Source organism: Ambystoma mexicanum, chromosome 5q, assembly GCF_040938575.1.
Source record: "Ambystoma mexicanum isolate Mex_15411 chromosome 5q, UKY_AmexF1_1, whole genome shotgun sequence".
Lineage (NCBI taxonomy): Eukaryota > Metazoa > Chordata > Amphibia > Caudata > Ambystomatidae > Ambystoma > Ambystoma mexicanum.
The window spans coordinates 449,900,620-449,920,928 of NC_090933.1; the positions used below are offsets into that span (position 1 = coordinate 449,900,620).

Consider the following 20,309-nt stretch of genomic DNA (forward strand, 5'->3'; position numbering starts at 1 on the left):
ATATTATTTGCAGTTCCACAGCTGACAGTAAGATCCACTTCTGGGATTCCAAAATATGCAGACAACATCTCAGTTGCACAGCTTTCCTTACCAGAATGAGAGTCCCCCCTAGGGGGGAGTCATTTTCAGTGAGGTCCCGCTTTCCCAAACCTCTAAGGAGGCTTTTTCTTAGCGGGCTCACATCCCTAGCCAAGAAGGGGGTGGCACCCCCCAAGAAAGAAGGGACACAACCCCCAGATTCGTCACAGGGGGGATATACATATATAATTTTGTGCCGAATGGCGAATGGGTTACAGGAAAAAATCAGTTCATATAGGGAAGTCACCCATTCATAACTGTGTGTTATAAATGTGTCAGTAATAGCATTTTATTGTTGAAAATAAATATTTCAATATAAAGTAAATCTCACATAATTGAGCACAGCAAGAATGTCATATGACATCTTTATGAATAAACATAGAATATGTTTATTAGTGTTTATACTTGGAAAAAATATCTGTGAAGTGGATCACAACCGCAGGTCCTGCAAGTACTGGGGGTGGTGGTTCTAACCTTTGGTCCACCAATGCTCTGGCAATGGTGCATGTCTGAATGATTATGTGCCTGAGTTTTGGCGAGGCTTTAGAGGATGTTTATAAATGCCTCCCACAACTTGCAATACACATTTCTGGTGACACAGTCTGGGAAGGGCAAGATGTCACCAACGGATGCAAAACGCTTTTGTGTATGGACCACCACTTAAATGCAAATGCGTGTGTGTGTGTGTGTGTGTGTGTGTGTGTTTGTGTGTTTGTGTGTGTGTGTGTGTGTGTGTGTGTGTGTGTGTTTTATCACTCTTTTGTTTGTTGCCCACAGCAACCATCAAAGACATAATCAAGTGTTTGGCAGAGTAACTTTACATGGATTCATCGTTTGTCTATGGGACCCGTTAATGATGCATCATGGCCGTCAGTGATCAACACATTAAGCAAAATAAGAGAAATGTGAACTGTTAAGCCGTCATTAATAAGTGTGCAGTTAGGCAGAGATGCATAAAATCTGTATGATGATGATATGGCGGGCATAACCCATGAATGGAATATGGCCTATATGAAGACTAAATAAAGGAAATAACCTTTGAAGGAGAACATTGGTGATGTATAGCAATACTTTTTTAGTATGAGCTTTTAGCTGATTCAGGCTCCATGAAGTCATCTCACCAGCATTTAATTGATGCCTTTTATAAATGAGGCTTACATTCTGTACTTTCGGCTGCTTGCTGTGCATCAGGTATTTGCTTTAACCTTTAAGACACCAACGATTCTACTTTGACGTGTGGTTGAATGCTTATGTGCTGCAGAATGGTGCATCCATGTGCATTGTGCACAACATGCAATTGCAGGTCTCCGTCGAGTGATTCCTATTGGTGAAATGGCACAGTTTATGGCACAGCTGTACGCACTGTGTATCAGAGGACATTTCTGGGCAAAATAGTATTTCGATGGCCATTTTGGGGATAGAAAAAGAGGGACATGTGCACATTTCACACTTTAGCACAGTCATTCAGAGCGTCTAAAAGGGTGTCAAATGTGCTTCCATCACTGCAGTCCTATCAGCTTTGTGTCTACTCTGCACAGCACATCTGGCCTCTTATCAATGAAGCCACCTGTGTAGAAATCTCTTGAGTCAAAGTATATCTTGGCAGTTCAAATGTTTAGGTGTTCAAAAACCGGGACAAACTACTAGAATCAGAAATATGTATCCAGTGCAGCTCTTCAAATCATGTAAACAATTGTTTAACCTTTACATTCTGTTGCTCTCTGGCAGAAAACATCAGATTGTGTGAGCATATCTGGGGCTAAGACCCATCTTATGGTATTCAGCCAAATAGAATCACCTCCTTCGTTGAAACGCTGTCTCTTGAATTTTGAAAAGGCCACCACCGTCATGGCGTACAGCTGGTCTAGCACTAGGTGTGTTCTGAGGGTGTCTGTAGAGAGAAGCTCTAGCCTTGGCCTATCCAGGCCTAGTGTTATTCAGGTGTGCAATAATACGCAATTATGATCTGCACAAAATGAGAAGTGTTATCTTTGTGCCTTTTCTGACAGTGAAGTCCACTTTCTCATGGACAAAATGACTCCCATGGGACACTACTCAGCATTTAGGATTCTGGGTGTTCTAGGACTAGTGTAGGCAAACATGCACCCCAGGCTAAACGCCTTAAACGTTCAGTCCATCAGGTAAAATGACTGATCATTTCTTCAATGTCATCAAAAAATACGTGTTTTGTCCCCCCCGACTCCCACGAGCTAAATCTCCAATAAGGAAGACCACTATCCCTAAATACAGACTACTAAATGCAAGTTCTGCAGTGGGAAATGAATGCCACGTGTACCGCTTCACACTGAAATACGTGATATGGATGAATCATTTTCATATTCAAGGCAAGCCGATGGGCATACTCGTGGTTCTAAGCAAATGTATCAGGATCATGTGATATGTCTTTACCATCCCCAGAAGGCTCCACACAAGTGTCTTATAGTATTTACAGCACACACGCACTCTAATGGTTTCCCTGTCCATGGCAGAGGAGTGCCTCCCTTTTCCCTCAGTGCTATTGTGGAAAATGCTATACTAACCACATCTCCATTTCGCATTTCAGTGAGCACCCATCATAGCTCTTTTTTACGTGCATCTACAGTCATGTTTGTGTTGGCATGCATGATGAATGTTCCAGGTTTGGGTGCCTTTTTTTATTTCTACCCGAGTACTTCAAACAAACTGCATGGTTTTCTTTAACAGTGGTAGGCTGTAGCTCTGATGCCTATTATGGACAAGCCGCCACTGCGCAACCTCCTCTGTGGCCTGTTTCCTGTACCTGTGGGTGGCGGGGTGCTTTGCTCTCTTCGCCACTTTCACTAGTAACCAGCCACCAGATGAGTGGTATTACTGAAATGTGATTTATACTCTATGAAACCCACAGTGCCAGGACACACACACATACTTGCAGACTAAAGCTCTTCAGCTGTCCTTTATAAAAGACATCCATTCTACCAAAGAATGTTGGAATAGCCAAAGTTCCAGGGTTCCACAAGACTATGGAACCCATTAGAAATTTGGCAGTTTTTGTAAAAAAATAAATGGTGGTCATTCCAATACTGTTTTTTTTTACAGTAATAGAAGCACTTTTTTTTTTTACGCACCGCCAAATTTGACCTTGAAGTAGAGGATTTACCTCCAGCGTGATCATGAAAGTAAACCCTCCACCTTAAGAAATCCGTGGATTTACCATGTGGAATAACCACTCACTGTAAATCTGCGCAAATCTCTATGAATTTACACCACCCACAGGTAAGCCCACAAGACCAAGTGGTGGTAACAGTAACTGATGCTGGTGATAAATCAGCAGATTTACTGCTATTTACCACCAAACTCGCAGTAAGGTCATATGTGTATTGATCATGACATTGTTGTAAGACAGCTTGCCATAATAGCCATCATCTTAGTCCTATCAAGATTCACCAGCACAACACACTTCCTATGAACATGCCAGACTACACCATTCTCTCCGTCCCGGTAATCCAGAGAAACTGTCAAACTTCTCTCAATCATACATTGAGTACAAAGTTCAGACCGAGCTAAATCATATACATTTTCATAAACATATTCCCAGTTCCCCTTACAGTAAACCAATTAAGTTCTTCTCAAAGGTGCCCGATTCTGCATCTATAAACAAGTCGACTGAGCCCTGAGCATCCAAGAAGTCAGAGCATGTGACATCTAGTCACTAAATGCCAGGTCTGTGCACCTCAGATTCAGAGCCAGCACAGACATGTGACTTTTCACCCAGACCTTCCCCATTAGCATTTTGCACCCTCTTGTCTATCTCCGTTTCTCCCCACCCCATTTTCATCCACTGCCTTTGACTTGTTGAAGTACTATGCAACATCAGAATATCCAAGAATGGATCATGATCTATGCTTACTGTCATGTGCTTACATTTATTTCTGAAGGAGTATCCTATGTATTTCCGAGGCGGAATATGAGACTAAAAAGTAAAAGCAGATGAAATATAGAAGAAGGCCTGGACTGGCCCATAGGGAGTTTCCTGGTAGACCTGGGCGCATAGGGTCTCTTTTCTTGAGGGAAGGATACATACACATCACGTAGGTTACGCACGTGCCCCGCTGTGCTGTGCACTCATATGCACAGGTGCGGTCTGTGCAGGCGATGAGCTGCATTCATGCAGCAAAATCGACCTGCCCGCACTGCGTGGCTGACTGTGGGGTTGAGGATGAGCCAAGCACTACCAAGCGTACACAACAAGACAGACAGACCTACGGTGTGTATCATTTCATTTGAAACTGTATGCCCGTGAAACACTGGCACCTTCGTGACGTTATGGTGGGGATCATGCGCAGTAAAACAAACAAATGGTTATTCTATGTTTTGTAATAGTTTTGGCATTTTATAATGTCATTTCATTGTATTTCATCGTTTTTATGCGCGAAAGGACCTACTGTTTCCTAAACACACACACACACAAAAACACACACAAAAAAATGGTTGTGTAGCACGTAATTGCATTGCCATGGACACTAAGCATTATGCAGAAGCATGATTCTGTCATTAATAGTCGTCCAATATACTGCTGAGCTGCCTAAGATAATCACATTATTAGTTGTATTGTTTTCATATTCAGAGACCACACATGTCTCTATTTATTAGCCAGGCATTGTACACTGGTCTGCGTCTATTGTACATAATTCTGCAGGGGCTTGTGCGTTCTTGATAATGTGTTTTCTATCTTCTGCCTGTTCATGGCTTTAGTACCGTGAATGAAAACATGTGTTCGGCTGCTGGGGACAGAGCACCTGTAAAGGGGACTGCACGGTCGCTGCACACAGCTGTGTCTTTAACGCTGATTCTCTCTCGCTCTCTGCAGGCGATGCAGTCCTGGCTGCAATTGGCTCAGCTCGAGGATGAGGTGTGGAGGAGGATGGGACAGGCCGTGGGTACCGTTGGCAGACAGGGGCCAGAAGGACAGGGGGTAAGCAGCATGCACTACTGGACATCGACTGTGGCAGGTCAGGAAAGCACTGGAGGAATGGGTGTGGGTATGCAGCTCACTGCAGAAGAAGGGCAGGCTCATGTATACCCAGCGAGAGCCTTCCTCAGCTGCGCCGTCAACATATGTGACAGTGCAGGGGGGTGGGTCATCAATCCAACTGGCAATGCAGATGGCTCTCACGCCAGACTGTCGGTAAAAGCCCCCTTGACAACATGGCCTGCCAGACATGGGGACGTTTCCTTGGCCCTTGCATGCTGGGGTGCTCCTGAGATCTGCAGCGTGCAGGCGGTTGAGGCAAATATTGTGCAAAGTGTCGCTGAAGTGTGGCCAAATACGATGACCCTCTCACCCGCCGGGAACCAAGCCATCGCCTCCTGTTCTGTAACTCTTCTAAAGGTGCAGTCGTTAGTAATAATTTATCCGGCATTCACAACAATAGTGTTGCACGCTGAATGACACAATCAGCCTCATTACGTGATCCGGCGGTGACCCTGCTGGTGCTGCCGGCGGGCTGCCACAGGACACGTAAAAAATCACTGGCACCTGACTTCCCGGTGCCACCGGGCTATTGCAATTCCGGTGTTCGGGAAGTCAGGCGCTGCCGATTTTGTTAGTCCCCATTTCCGTAATAGAGACATGAGAGCACCAGCACCATTAGGAATGGTGCCTGTGCTCCCGGGAGAACTCTGTGAGTGGGTGCCATCCCGCCGGGCAGCTCTGACCCTGGCGGGTGGGATGGCACCCACCCACAGAGTTGTAGTGTGCCGGTCCGGAAACAACGGTGTCGGTAAGCCTACCGGCACCATTGTTTCCGGACCGGCACACTTGTAATGAGGCTCAATGACTCATTTGTATGGGGGCAAGAGGTGTGCATTAGTGCCATATTTTTGTATGGTGAATAGGATTTGCATAGATATTATTCATGCCTCCAGTGTTGCAACTGGCAGCAAAACAGATTGGTCTGGCAGAGTCGATACATGTGCCTATTTAAAGCTTTCTAAATTCAGTGGAAGACTGAGCCTGGTAATATTTGTTTAATACATTATTTTTATTCACATAGGCATAGTGTAACCAAAGGCAAATATCAATGAGTTTAGAGCTAGCTTTGAGCAGGGGTGGACAGGTCTGTAGGGGTTCCATGTAATAATGTCTCCGCAAAAATATCTTCTGACAAAAAAGTTGCAGTTTTTGCATTTTATTTTTACAAGGGGAGAAGGGGACATCCCTGCAACCCGTCCCCATACATAATGTCACCATATATAATGTTGCCAATGGCTTTTCAAAGCAACATTATGCATGGGGACATTATTGCCTGATACCTCTATGGTTCCATTCCTGGTAGGCCTCTGGCACTCTGGCCCTTATTTGTCTGGTAATGTATTTTATTTCCAAATTCTCTCACAGGAAAAGGGTTGGGCTTGGTGAAAATGTGCACTTTGAAAATGAGTTCCCAAATGAGTTCCCAGTCCACCTCGAAGGAAGCAAAGGCCCACTTTATGACACGTTTCATGCAATGCTACTATTTGATTGATTATCACACTTTTCAAATGAACGCTATTGCTCAAAACGTATGCTATGAAATATCCTCTTTCCAAAAATCAAACCAAAATAGCAAAACTGAAGCGCATGCTCAAGAAATAAGGCTCCTCGCTTTCCATTGGTAAGTGTATACATCAATTAATAATTACCCAGTGGTTGTCCCATTTTCCTTTAATGACAGCAGGTCCAAATGATCTTGCTGGGTTCATACTGGCACCAGTGTAATTGATCTAAATAAAAAGGAAAAAAACCATCATGATGAATTAACTATCACGGCTAACATGCCTAATGAATTACATTATTGGTGTGGGTTTCGTTTCTTCTCCCGTCTTTAATGGTTCTTCTGTCTTCATCTACTTTCTACTTTCATGTACCCAAAGCTTGATTAATGAACTTGCTCGAACATCATCAACATTGTCCTCTGGGGCGCACACGCTTCTACAGGGAAGTTCTATCAGACCTCCAAATCCCCCACAGGCTTGTTTGGTTTCAGGCCACAGCTTGATTCTTGTGGCAGTGTAGTCCTCTGGGAGCCTCAAACTCCCTTAGGACTATTGCAGGCTTTTCAAAAGGCCCAGATATCTCGCTGCGTGTGTGTGTGTGTTATATGTTATTTTTTGTGTAGGAGTCATTTTCTGTTCACTCCTTTCATAGTTTCCCCTTTTCCCTTTCTCCAGTCATCTTTCCCATTTGATTATCTCTTCAGTTTCCCATTAATCCCTGTTATTTGTACCAATGATTCCAATGATTTCCATCATTGCTGTTACTAGTTGAGTTTTTGAGTTTACTTTTATTTTGTGCAATATGTTTACTTAGCTTCCCATGTATCACCTACACTTCACCTTTGTTAAGCCATCCGTTTCCCCAGTGTCCCTCTTTGTTTCCTTTCTTGAGGGTGGACAAGGGGGCTATAGCCCCGGGTCTTTTGGTTGTAGCCCCGGATAGAAGCTCAGGGGCTACAAATAAAAGGCTCGCTAGACTGAGTCACGGCAGTCACGACACTAGTGCAGCCCCAGGTCTTTTCCAGATCTAGCAACACCCATAGTTGGCCTCATTTGGCATCAACAGTGCAGTGTAGCTTGGTTCTCTAGGACCAGCAGGCATGGGGGGGACCCATCTCAGGGTGCTACATAAAAATAAAAGAGGTGATGGCTGGAAGATTTAGAATTGATCCTAACCTCTGGCATTGCTTCTGGCAACCTTCCAGACCATCGTTCTTCACCTGCCAAGCCATTTTAAAAGGGGAAAGACCATATACAAATCAGGCTTGGTCCCACCCCAATTGGGGCAGTCCAGCCAAAGTACTTGGCCACATACCTTCTGCACCAGACCAAATTCTCCTAGCACTTTTTTGGTTATTGGTTGTCTCGCTGTATGAGAGAGGGTATGGCCAGAGGTGGGTCCCTTGCGTGCTGTGCAATAGGGAACCAAGCTGCAACTTTCTGATGAGGCCCAACAAGGCTGAAACATGTCTGGGGTTGTTTGTGTTTCTGTGCAGAAGGAACCTGGCCTAGCAGTTCAGGCTGGGCTGCTACCATTGGTATCAGTACCCGACTAATTTGCATATGGCTGGGCCCCTTTTGCAATGGCGCAGACAGGCAAAAAAAAAAACAGTGGTGTGGAAGGTTGCCTAGAGCAGTGCCAGTTGTACAGATGTATTCAAAACTTTTCAACCCATCACTTTTTTGTTATAACAAATTTATAAATCCACCATTGTATTTCAATTAAATCCTATTTACATCCGATGTACATCCTCAGTCCAGGCAAAGCTCTTGCTGGTTCCGATCCATGCCCTGGTTCTGTGCATACTGCAGTGATCTTTACCTAGGGCTCTCGATGAATCTGACAAAACAAATGCAACTAGTTCTAAAAAGGCAGGATTTACCTTCAGCCTAAAATGACAGGGGCTGCATAACTCCAGCATTACATTCCCTACACTAGTTCTTGTTTGAGAAGAGGATAAAACTCAAACGTTCAGTAAACCCCAAAATACATTTCAGAAAAATTATGATTTGTTGAATTACACAGTGCTTCAAATCATATTTTTGTTAATTTGTAATATTCGTAATATTCTTAATATTCTTTGTCACCACATAACCTTAAGCGGATGACAGGCTGAGTTAGCTTGATCAGAGTATTGTGCAGATGTTGCGCGGAAGCACATTGCGCTGGAGCGATCTACCATACAAAAAGCCAAATTCAGTTTTCAACATGTTATGAATGTTAGATCTTCCAAATAGCCGATCTCTGTTAATATGTTTTTCAGATAGGCTTCCATGTCTATTCCCTGCACCCTCACTTGTCGGGCGGGGGAAGAGATGCAGTACATTCAAATAGTGGTTAACAAAGTACATATACAAACCAAGAGCCCCTTCCTTTTGTCAGCAAGATAAACATTGAGAGTGTTTTTATTCCAACCAAAGTTGTGCAGGAAGTTAATAGAATACAACTCTATTGGGTCAAAATTAAAAAGAAAAAACAGAACAAAGAATTCTTCAACTTCTATTGTGCATCCGTTTGGCCAGAAAAAGCCACTGGTGCAGACTGCATGCATGGCCTGTTCCAGCGCATTGTAGGGCTCAATTAAAATGAGCCTGTAAGAACGAAACACAGGAGGCATGCTTAGCCAGATGTCAGGTCTGTGCCTATGGACCAAGACTCTGGATCCATCTCCCGGTCAATGTCAGACTCACCCCGTCGCTTCTACAGCTCCGGAAGGAGCTCAAGATCCACCTCTTAAATGAATGGCTTTTCCCTAACACCTAAGTCCACACACCCTCCACTCCCCACCCTACCTCAGACTGGATGATCTGCTCCCCACTCTTTCCTCCCCTGATTACTAGTAGACACCCTTGCTACCAGATGGCCCACCCTCCCACTACTCTGTTAGCTCCCTACCCACTTTTTTCCCAGCTTCCCTCACCATATTCTTCCCCCTATAATTGTAAAGTGCTCTATTGCTTGCCAGAGCTAGGTCCACACTCAATAAATACCCTGATAATAATAATGTGTACGTGAAGTGAGCAATAACAATGGTGAGGAGGCGGACAGCAGAGGGGTTTGTGTCAATAAATAAACATTGATTTTGTACTTACAGCAAATAAGTGGCCGATGGCTACTGAAAATCCAATCGCCAAGGCTACCGAACCAGTGACATCTTTCCGCTTTGAGTCACAACTGGCAAAGATAGTGAAAACTAATTGAAATGTAATTATTAGTTCAATGAGAAGTCCATGACCGGCAGAAAGGTGTTTATCAACCTAGAAAATAAGAGGAAAATAACAATGTTTTTAATTACTACTAGGATACTTAATTAATTGTTATACGCTAAGAGGTTTGGAACAATTTGCACACACTAAATATATCTTGCTGTTTCTTTAATTATTTAACAGCTTCAATGTATGCACTACATTAGGTTTTAGGCCCACTGGTATGGTAAAATAGGCAAAAAGATGATATTGTACAAGATTCTCATAATAGAAGACTACCCAAGGACCACTTGCATTGATGTACATAGTCTTGACATCATGGGTACTAATGTATAGTCATCTGTGTTCCTATATTTTTGGCCTCAAGATATTTGTGAGTTAGGGAAGAAGAAAGGTGAAAGGGAGGAAAGCTGGTTACAAAGAGTGTGATTGCCCTAGAGTGTTGCTGACATTTAAGCCACAGCAGGAATACTAATGAACTAATTGATAGTCACTTTAAAACTATTGCAGAGTGCCATCAGTGGGTATAATACATTCATATATGGCACATGGGAACCACAAAGGATGCCAAGACCAAGGGATGTGGTTCTATTACTTTATTTGAGAAATGTGCATAGGTAGGGGTCAATTCAAATTCATAACTTCGGTTCTTCCCAAAGTAAATAAAAAGCAAGTTTGCATTCTCCCAAACATCTTTTTTTCTCTCCCTCACTGCTGGTTGTTAGTCAGATGTTACCTCACCTCCTGTGCTACTGTGTTGCAGCCTTAAGGGTGAGCCTTACAATTTCAATCAGTCTAGAGTAGTTGTGGACTTTCCACGGTCCCAGCCCCTATGACTAACACATTCTGTAAGGCCCATAATATCCACTCAGTCTTTTCAACAATGATGGCGTCAGCAAGGAGAGAAGCAGTAGGATGACTCTCTACTTGCTCATCTGCTTCAGTAGGTCCTCCCCACATCCTCTTTGAGGTGTCGCTAGTTTCCCTTATCCCCACTGGAACCCCTACCCACCACCATACCTTCTTATGGCCTGATGGGGTCTCTGGAACCTTCCTCCTCTAGCTGACTGATGTTTCCTCAGTATTCCACTCTCTCTGCTCGATTTCTCAATCTTTCCTCCTCCAGCTCTCATCTACAATAGACAGTAATTCTTCACTCTCCTCCTTGTCCGGAGCTCTCTCCTGCCTCATCCCCTCGCTATAGCTCACCTCCTTTTCCATGGTTGTCAGCTCTTCTGTTATTTTGGTGACCACCTCTTCCTTCTTATTCACTGCTCTCTTCAGTACCACTTTGGTATGATTTTGTAGCCACTTCCTCATTCCTACCATGTGGGGCTGTTGTAGTCGCCATCACCTCCTTTCCACCAATTTGGCAAGCATTGGTTGCTACCACGCACTCTTTCCAGCTTATGCTGTTCTCATCATCACTACCTTCACTTCTCTACCACATTGGGCTATTCTTGTTTCGCGTACCTCCTCTCTCCCATCTTGGGCTGTTCTTCTCATCACTCCATCCTCTATACCACTTTGAGATGTTCTGTTCACCACCTCTTTTATTCCACTTTTGAAAAAGTAAACCGAAGGGAAGGCCCTATGTATTGGGAAGGTCAGGTTAAGGGCATCAAAAATGCTGTTATACAAACAAGGAGCTGACCTCATCCCGGTAAAAATATTCTTCTTATTATAACACACACTATTTCTTCCCGTGTGGTACTCTGCGAGCAGAAGGCTTAAGACTAATTCACCTATAAACCAATGAATGTTGAACCCAAATACTCTGCATATCTGATTAATTTGATATCCCAGGCTACCCCGAAGCATCCTGTGTTGCTGCCTTGGAGCGAAAGACAATGCATAAAGGAAAATACTGTAATAGCTCAGTGGATATTTATTAGTTTTACAGTTGTTGTCTAACAAATGAACATGATCTCCCAAAGGAGCATTTACAAAGATGATACTTTCAAAAGAAGCAGTGGTCATTAAAATGCACAATAAATTACATCAGATAGTATAGAACATATACTCTGGTGTTGGCAAGAAATAAACATTTTCAAACACAAACCATCCACAAGGTGTATAGCTGAACGAACAGTCTATCTAATGAAAAATAAAGCAAAACAAAGGAAAGGAAAAACAAAGCAAAAACCCCAACACGTCCTGGTTGTGTATGATAGGGCAAAGCAACCAAATGCGACCTCCACCAGAGTCTGGTGTGTTTGTGGCCACGGCCAAAGAACCAAATGTCAAGTCCTAAGGTTTGGAGCCCAGGGCATACGTGGTTCCAAACCAGTGCCAGCAATAACAGTGAAAGAGGAGGGTTCATAAAGGACAAGACATAAAGCTGACGAAAAGGTTACCAAAAGGGGAAATTTTGGCACCTGCCGGCTGGCTCCACCCACCTGAACAGAAAGGAAGAGGGGTGTAGAAAAGAACCTCCGATGATCAATGTGACCAAGGAGAGGACCCATGCAGGATGTGCACGGGTAATGTGTGGAACTGTGGTTGCGAAGAACAGGTTCCTCCGTAAGGGCCCGAGACCAGTAGAGCAGAGGGTGAATTGACACCCGATGTATAAAAACTGGAAGGCCTGTCAAGGGGATACAAAGAACAAGAGAGAGAGAGAGGATAGGCATGAGAGATCCGAAAAATGCAGGAGCATCTCTTTGCTGCAACAGTGCAGGCCAAAGGGCAGGCAGCGCAGAAAGGTAACACTTACTTCGGACAAGCTGAGAGTCATGTCAGAAGTCGGCGTGCGCGTCAATCAGTCCAACCCAGGGGTGTGTATGAAAATGATGTAAAACCTATGGACAAGTGGATCATTCCCGGGCCAGTAACAGATCGTGGCTGGAGATCCTGCAACAAGAGTGGAGAAAAGTATTGATATGAATGTGGGACTAATCATAGTTAATCTGAGAACGCCCATATAAATGGGCTGAAAACTCGAGCAAAAGTAACTTGCTCAAGAAAAAAGAAAAAAGAACGGTGCGAGGACCGAAGGGTGCAGGGGGCAGATTGAGGTGCCCATCACAAGAAATGGAAGTGAATGCACTGCCAGTGTAGGCGAATGAGAAATGACGTCCCCAGGGGGGTGTGGATTACAAATGAACATGCATGGCAACTCCAAAGTGTGGTCTCCCCAAAGCGCATAAACAAAATCAATGGAAGGTTCAGGGCCCAACCCGGTGAAACACACAGAGTATGTCCGTGCAAATGCCCGATCACATAGTAGATATGGCTGGGGACATGCAGTGTGGAGAAATAGAGTAGCGAGCAGATCTGCATGCCTCAGGGGAGAAGGGAGAAAGGCTCGGGGGTACGGAGGTTCATGCTGAGTCAAGTGAATCAAGACAAAGCAACCCTGTTAGTGAAAACAGAGCAACCCCATAAACCGAAAAGGGTGGGCATAACTGTCAATGCTGGAGCCCTACGGGTATGGTACCTACCCGTTTCAAAACGGCGTGTAGAGTGAGGCCATCGCTGTGGAGAGATGTCTCAGATGTGTGCCGGTCCGCGTCCCGAGCCGCAAGTGAGCAGTGCAAAGTCGGAGACACTGCTGAAATATTTTCATCAACTGTATGTCTTGTCCTTTATGAACCCTTCCCTTTCACTGTTATTGCTTCAGGTGTTCTACCATAAGTTAGGCTTGCACAGATTGGTGGGACGCTGGGGGTGAATTGCTCCTACCCTCTTTCCCACCCTCTTCTGATTTCTCTTCTTTGCTCTGTTTCCCCACGTAGAGCGACATCCGCAGGTCCAGATGAAGGTAGCCTTCACTGCCCGCCGAAACGTCTTATTGGACACGTAATTGCTATACGGCCCACTTTTTAAAATCAGCAGGAATACAACCACCGACGTTGACCTAGGATTGATCTCTTTGTAAACTCCCATCAGCTGATCCTCCAAGTCACCAGGAGGACCTGACCGCTGGCACTGGTTTGAAACCACGTATGCCCTGGGCTCCAAACCTTAGGACTTGACATTTGGTTCTTTGGCCGTGGCCACAAACACACCAGACTCTGGTGGGGGTCGCATTTGGTTGCTTTGCCCTATCATACACAACCAGGACGTGTTGGGGTTTTTGCTTTGTTTTTCCTTTCCTTTGTTTTGCTTTATTTTTCATCAGATAGACTGTTCGTTCAGCTGTACACCTTGTGGATGGTTTGTGTTTGAAAATGTTTATTTCTTGCCAACACCAGAGTATATGTTCTATACTATCTGATGTAATTTATTGTGCATTTTAATGACCACTGCTTCTTTTGAAAGTATCATCTTTGTAAATGCTCCTTTGGGAGATCATGTTCATTTGTTAGACAACAACTGTAAAACTAATAAATATCCACTGAGCTATTACAGTATTTTCTTTCGCTCCAAGGCAGCAACACTGGATGCTTCGGGGTAGCCTGGGATATCAAATTAATCAGATATCCAGAGTATTTGGGTTCAACATTCATTGGTTTATAGGTGAATTAGTCTTAAGCCTTCTGCTCACAGAGTACCACACGGGAAGAAATAGTGTGTGTTATAATAAGAAGAATATTTTTACCGGGATGAGGTCAGCTCCTTGTTTGTATAACATTATTCCACTTTTGGCCTGTTTGTGTTCTTACCCATTTCTCATCACAAAGGTTCTCATTCGACTCTTCCATTACCACCAACTTAACCACCTCCTACTTAGCTGCTGCCACCTCCTTCCCCTCTGGCCTCACCAATACTATCCCTTCATGTCTCACTACCTCTGTGTAAATGTCACCTCCTCTTCTCTCCTGATGCTCTTTCTCGAGCGTTCTCTGTCTCTCTCCAGTCAAGGCCTTCTCCCCCGCTCTCAAATCTTAGGATTCACCAAACACAAGCTACCTGCTTCTGCAAACCACGTTGCCAAACTGTGATGCCTAGGTTTCGTATGGTCTCTTTCCTCCTATTGGCTGCAACATTGTATTATTGGCATAGAAACTCTCTGCCAAATGGAAAGACTTCAGTGACTTTTTTTGTCCTTTGAAATAATCCCCTGTTGGGCAAGACTGGGTTTGCAACATTGGGCCTCATTATAAGATCGACGGTAACCCGCCGATTCTACTGTAACACCGTTCCGCCACCTGAGATCCCGGTGACAATGGAACATTAAAAATCCAGAAGTCCCGGGATGTCAAGCGGCGGAATGTGTAAGTCCCCATTACTGTGGAGTCCCATAGGACTCCAAGGGAATGGGAAAGGAGACACAGAAGCACCAGCACTCTTGCTAACGGTGCCCGTGCTTCGTGAAAACCATGTCTGTAGGGGCCGGTGCTCTTGGCAGGTCAGACCTGCTGGGACCACCAGCAGGCATTCACATATAGTCTGTCAGCCCGGAAATGGTGCCGGTATGTTGCTACCAGCACCCTTATTTGCAGACCGCCAGGCTTTTAATGAAGCCCTTGGTATCCATGGGATCTCTGACTTATCTAATGTGTCTTTGGGAACTGGCTTCCCTGATCTTCCAATCAAGGTTGTCATAACGTTACAACAAAAGCTAGCAGTTTCTGGCAGACGGAATGTTTTCCCATAAAGAAAACAACCGTTTTTTCTTACACTGGAGGTGGATGGCGATTTGTTTAGGGAGCTGAATACTCTCTCAATTGGGGAAAGAGTGCTTTATCGGTACTCTGCACGTCAAAGGGTTTTAATTAAGCAATTACCTTTTGGGGCTGGTCTTTCATGATGGGTTAGTGTGTTGGGAAGGGACTGGAGCTATGGGACTGGTCTGCGGTGGGGCAATATGAGTTTCCCTGCCATCTGCATGTGTAATGATGAGGGTAGCCAGGGACTTGCCACATGATGCCCTAAGCACCTTTGGCGAACCGATCATCCCCTACTGAGGTGAGGCAAGAGACTTTGCCATTAATCCTACCTCTGTCCTTCACACACCCCCGTGTCAACATTCCTGTTATGCCTTGCCTGCTCGGCCTCCTTTACCTACTGTTACCCAGATGAATCGTGTAGACCTGCCCTACGGGGACACTGGTTTAGAGCTAGAAAATGTGTCCCAAGAAATGCCATTAGCGCACACATACATATGCACACACGCATGCATACACACACACACGCACACACACACACACACACAGTGCTAGCAAACTATCCTCCTAATCGCTGACAGACATTTGATTACCTGTGTGACATATCATTTATTTTTATTTTGCAAGTTCTTTAACATGCGTCATACCTTTTTAAGCATCTCTCTGTGAAACCCTTTTTGACACGCTTTATGAACGTTTATGTTCCTTTTCCATATCATTTCTCCCTCCACCCAAAAACACACCAAAAGAAAAAAATACATGTTTTGTGAAAACAGTTGTGAAAATCTTTCTGATTTGCTATCAAACCCTTCAGTTTACCCTTCCTCCCTCCAGCAGAAAAACAAAAAAAGAAACAAGTTGTTGAAATCCTCTGTGAACATGTTTGTGTCACCCTTCATGTTTTTTTTTAAACGTTCCCTGAGGGCCCTTTCGGAAACCCTTTGTGACAATCTTTCTGAGATTTTTCAAAACCTCTTTCCCATTATTAATATTATTATTATTATTATTATTATGTATTACTTATATACCGCGCCACATGCCCATGGGCCTCAAGGCGCACAATAAACAACAAGAACAAACACACAAGTGAGCAAGTGTGATACTTCTCCATATGCAGTCCGAGGGGGGAAGCAGGAACAGGCAACTTCAGTTATACTTAACCCGGGTTTAGATTAAAGCGTCTTGTCTTAATGGCCTTCTTGAAAAGGGATGGACAGGGAAGCTGACATGCGCAGTCACAAGGGAAGAGCATTTCATTCCCTCGGAGCCTGCACATGAAAACTTGCCACACCGAATCTAGTCATTTTGAAATGTGGTAGCTGCAATTTATGGAAATCGCTAGAGCACAAAGATCTAATGGACTGGGCTGCTTTTAGGCGCTTTATTAGGTAGGAAGGGGCAACAGCCGCCTGCCATTTATGTCAGTGTAAGTAACTTATGAGTGATCCTTTGCTCAACTGGGAGCCGGAGAAGGGCCCTTCTAGCCATTGTAACATGATCATATTTAGATAAACCATGGACGGGCCTGATGGGTCTGTTTTTGGCAACCTGAAGGGAGAGAAGCTTGGCTCGAGAAGTCCTAACAGGAGGCTGTTACAGTAGTCTAGTCTTGTGTTACCAAGATCAGATGCCAGGAGAGAACGATTTTCGATGGAAAGGAAATGTCTGATATGATATAACAATTTGGTCACATATTAACAAGAGGAATGAAGGTGAAAAACCTGAGATTTCTTGTTTAGTTCTGCATCCAGGTAAACTCCTACAGTTTTAACCTGTTTGGCAACAGGCATTGTACAGCCCTTGATCGTGAAATGGTTATAACGAGGATCACATTTTTTCAGCCGGGGACAAGATGCAATAATAAGGAGCTACGCTTTTCCCCATTAAGCAAGAGCCATCCAGGATTGCATTGCAGCCAAGTCTCTAACCTTTTGCGTCCACTGATAAACGGATTCATATAAACCTTTTGTTGAACTTTTCGACATAGCCTGTGAAATATTTTCAGAGACCTTTAAGAAATCATTTTTGAAAAAAGTTGTTACATGCACCCTTTGTGAAATCATTTTTAAACCTTTTCTTGGCCCCTTATCGCCCGACAAGCTAGGAAATAAATCCTTTGTAACACCTTTTCCTTTATCCCTCCCACCAGTTCCTTTGCTGTTCACTACTTCCCTGATGTATTTTTTTGTTTCATTTTATTTGAAGATGGATAGTAAAAGGTTCCTACTGCATCTTCATTTTGTGTTTATGTTTCCTTGCTGTTGTGCTGTTTCTCTCATTCTATTTATAATTTCATCCACAAACAAACCTTTATTTTCATGAATGTTGATTGTGGTTATTGGTGCATTCAAATAGACTGATACTGGGTCTGTAACCTTGTTGTACTGTGTAGAATTCATAACCTAAATTATGGTTTCACTGAAGAAGCGTCTTGGAGCGAAACACATGTTGGCACAATAAAAAGTATTTTCACATATTTCACTGCAAGTTTTAATACAGTATTAAGTCATTGGAATATTTTTCTAAATAAGGTGGCCATTAAGAGTTTTTCTTGAACACTTAATATGATCTTGATTGAATCAAGATTGGTTATATATAGTGGTGAGAGCGCACTCACCGTACTCCAGCCACTTGAGATTTTGCCTGAGACCTCGTCTGAGGATGTAAATGTGATAATCAAGGTGCAGAGCTGCAAAGCAATGGACAGCTAAAGCACGAGGATGAAGCGGAAGGGACCATACATACAGTAACATGGGCTTGTTGAGCGTACCCCCTCAAAGCGTGTGAGAGCAGGAAGCAACAGCCGCCAAGTGTCTTATGTAGAAAATGGTGACTGTGGGTCAGGAGGTAATTGCTGCAAACTTTCAGGAGCTGTTGCAGCAGGAGGCTGGAGAGTACTAGGAGTAGAAACAGCAACTTGTACAGTGTTTTCCAAGCAGTACAGACTGTGTTTAGATAGGCTATCTTGCTCTTTGAGCATTCTTTTCTTGTGTTATGGAATTTCGGGGCTGTTTGGGACAGATTGTAGCTAACCTGAACTACACTACCCAGAATCCTCCAGTCTCATATTTCTGCCGGCAGCAGATTGAGGACAAGACAGCAAAGCTTCCCGTCCTGATTCAGGACAATGGGCCTCATTACGACCCTGGTGGACAGCCATGCCTGTAATACAGGAACGGCTGCCGCCAGAGTAATTTTTTTCCGGCGCCCTGGAATGGGCAATTACTGGGGTATTACAACCCCGGCAGACCCGGAAATTGCCCATTCCAGGGCACCAGAAACAATTCTTCCCCATTCCCAATTGAGCCCGATGGGGCTCAATGGGAATGGGGAAGCCGCATGCAACGGCACCATTCATAAATGGTGCCAGTGCATGCAGCATGCTGGGCTCGCGGGTGCCGCTCTGCCCACCAGGTCCGACCTGGCGGGCAGAAAGGCACCCGCGAGCACAACTCCTAGTTTGCCGGTCTGGGCACTACGGTCCCAGCAAGCTTACCGGTACCGTAGTTCCTGGACCGGCAAACTTGTAATGAGGCCCAATATGCCTTCCCACATATTGTTGGGGAATGATCTAGTAGAGTTGGGGTTGACCTCTGATGGGCTATCCCTGACTGCTGCTGCAGTCACTATGTCTCAGGTCGCTCAGCGTCTGACTGCTATTCAGATACCCATGCCAAAGGGGAGACCATAGGCAAAATGGAAGAGCAAGAGGACTATCTCTGTGAAGGGGGCTCCTTCTCTTCCTGCTGTTTCAGAAGAACCCACTGGGATTCAAGCTCCAGACGGGCTAGGTCCAGTGGTAACACAAAACCCAACCCCTGAGGGAGGAGAGGCAGAAGACCCTTCTCAGGGAGAGGTGCTTAACCCAGAGGATCACCCTGACCTTCAATGCCTGCTGGCTGAAGGTGGGCCCTCTAGGGGAGACTTCTGTAAGTGTCAGAGTGCCACTCTCTCTCGAGGGTCTAAGAAAACAGAACAAGGTGAAGTGCTTAAGTCATTCAAGATTTATTGCGAGGGTGAGCTCCTTTGCAGTGAGCCCACTAAGTCTGAACCTTGTGCCCTCAAGAGGTTGGTGGTATCCAAGGTTTACAGGCCCTTCCTGCTGCAGTTGGTGCATGAGGTGCGCTTAGCTGGTCATCTTGGTACTATGAAGACTAAGCAAAGGCTCTCTGCACATTTCTACTGGCCCAGGATGGGAGTAGAAGTGGAGTTTCACTGCCGGACCTGTCCCACTTGTCAGTTGTCTGGCAAGGCAAGGCAGTGTCATTGCCCCACTGCAGCCTTTGCCAGTGGTTGGCACGCCATTTTAGAGGGTAGGCATAGACATTGTCAGTCCTTGGACCCTCCCACATCAGATGTTCTCCAACTCCTACCATCTCCAGACCAATGGTCTGGTTGAGAGGTTTAATAAAACTCTCAAGGGTATGCTGGATGCTTTGGAAGAGCCCCTAAGGAAGAAATGGGATCTCCCCCTACCATGGCTGCTGTTTGCCTATAGAGAAGTGCCTCAAGAGGGTGTTGGCATGGGTCAAACCGGCAATTAGTGCAGCATTTCCTGCACTCTAGGCCTGGTAGAAGTGTGATCTGATTGTCTGGGCCCCAGCAATAATTTTCTTCACAGGCTGACAATTTCTGATAAAACGTGTCACCATATGTTGAAGGAAATGTGCAAATCATGATTATGCATGCTCATGTTCACTCATAGGACAGTAAAGATAGTACGCCTGTTGTCAAGAGTAAAAGGCACACCTGTAGGTTAAATACTGTGTCACCACTGCAACCACCGTTTTGCAGGTGGCAATGCCACTGCTGCATCTGCATCGAATCTTGCAGGCACAAATGCATGCATGAACCTTTTCTGTCACAATGGGTTACATTGGGGCCAGTACACTTTGCTGGTAAGTGAAGGGAAGATTGCTCAGGGTTCATTGACAGACATGTAGTCAATTCTTAGTCCAC

The 20,309-nt window shown here is 44.7% G+C and overlaps 1 protein-coding gene across 6 annotated transcripts in view; it reads right to left on the reverse strand.

Moving 5' to 3' along the window:
• Positions 1-20,309, reverse strand: part of LOC138497452 (aquaporin-4-like) — a 305,503-nt gene that overhangs the window by 41,911 nt on the left and 243,283 nt on the right. For all 6 annotated transcript variants that reach the window (XM_069620949.1, XM_069620953.1, XM_069620951.1 and 3 more), the window contains 2 exons: positions 9,685-9,849; positions 6,739-6,819 (listed from right to left, as the gene is read on the reverse strand). In XM_069620949.1, coding sequence (XP_069477050.1) covers positions 6,739-6,819; positions 9,685-9,849 — 246 coding nt within the window. The remainder of the gene's footprint in view (positions 1-6,738; positions 6,820-9,684; positions 9,850-20,309) is intronic.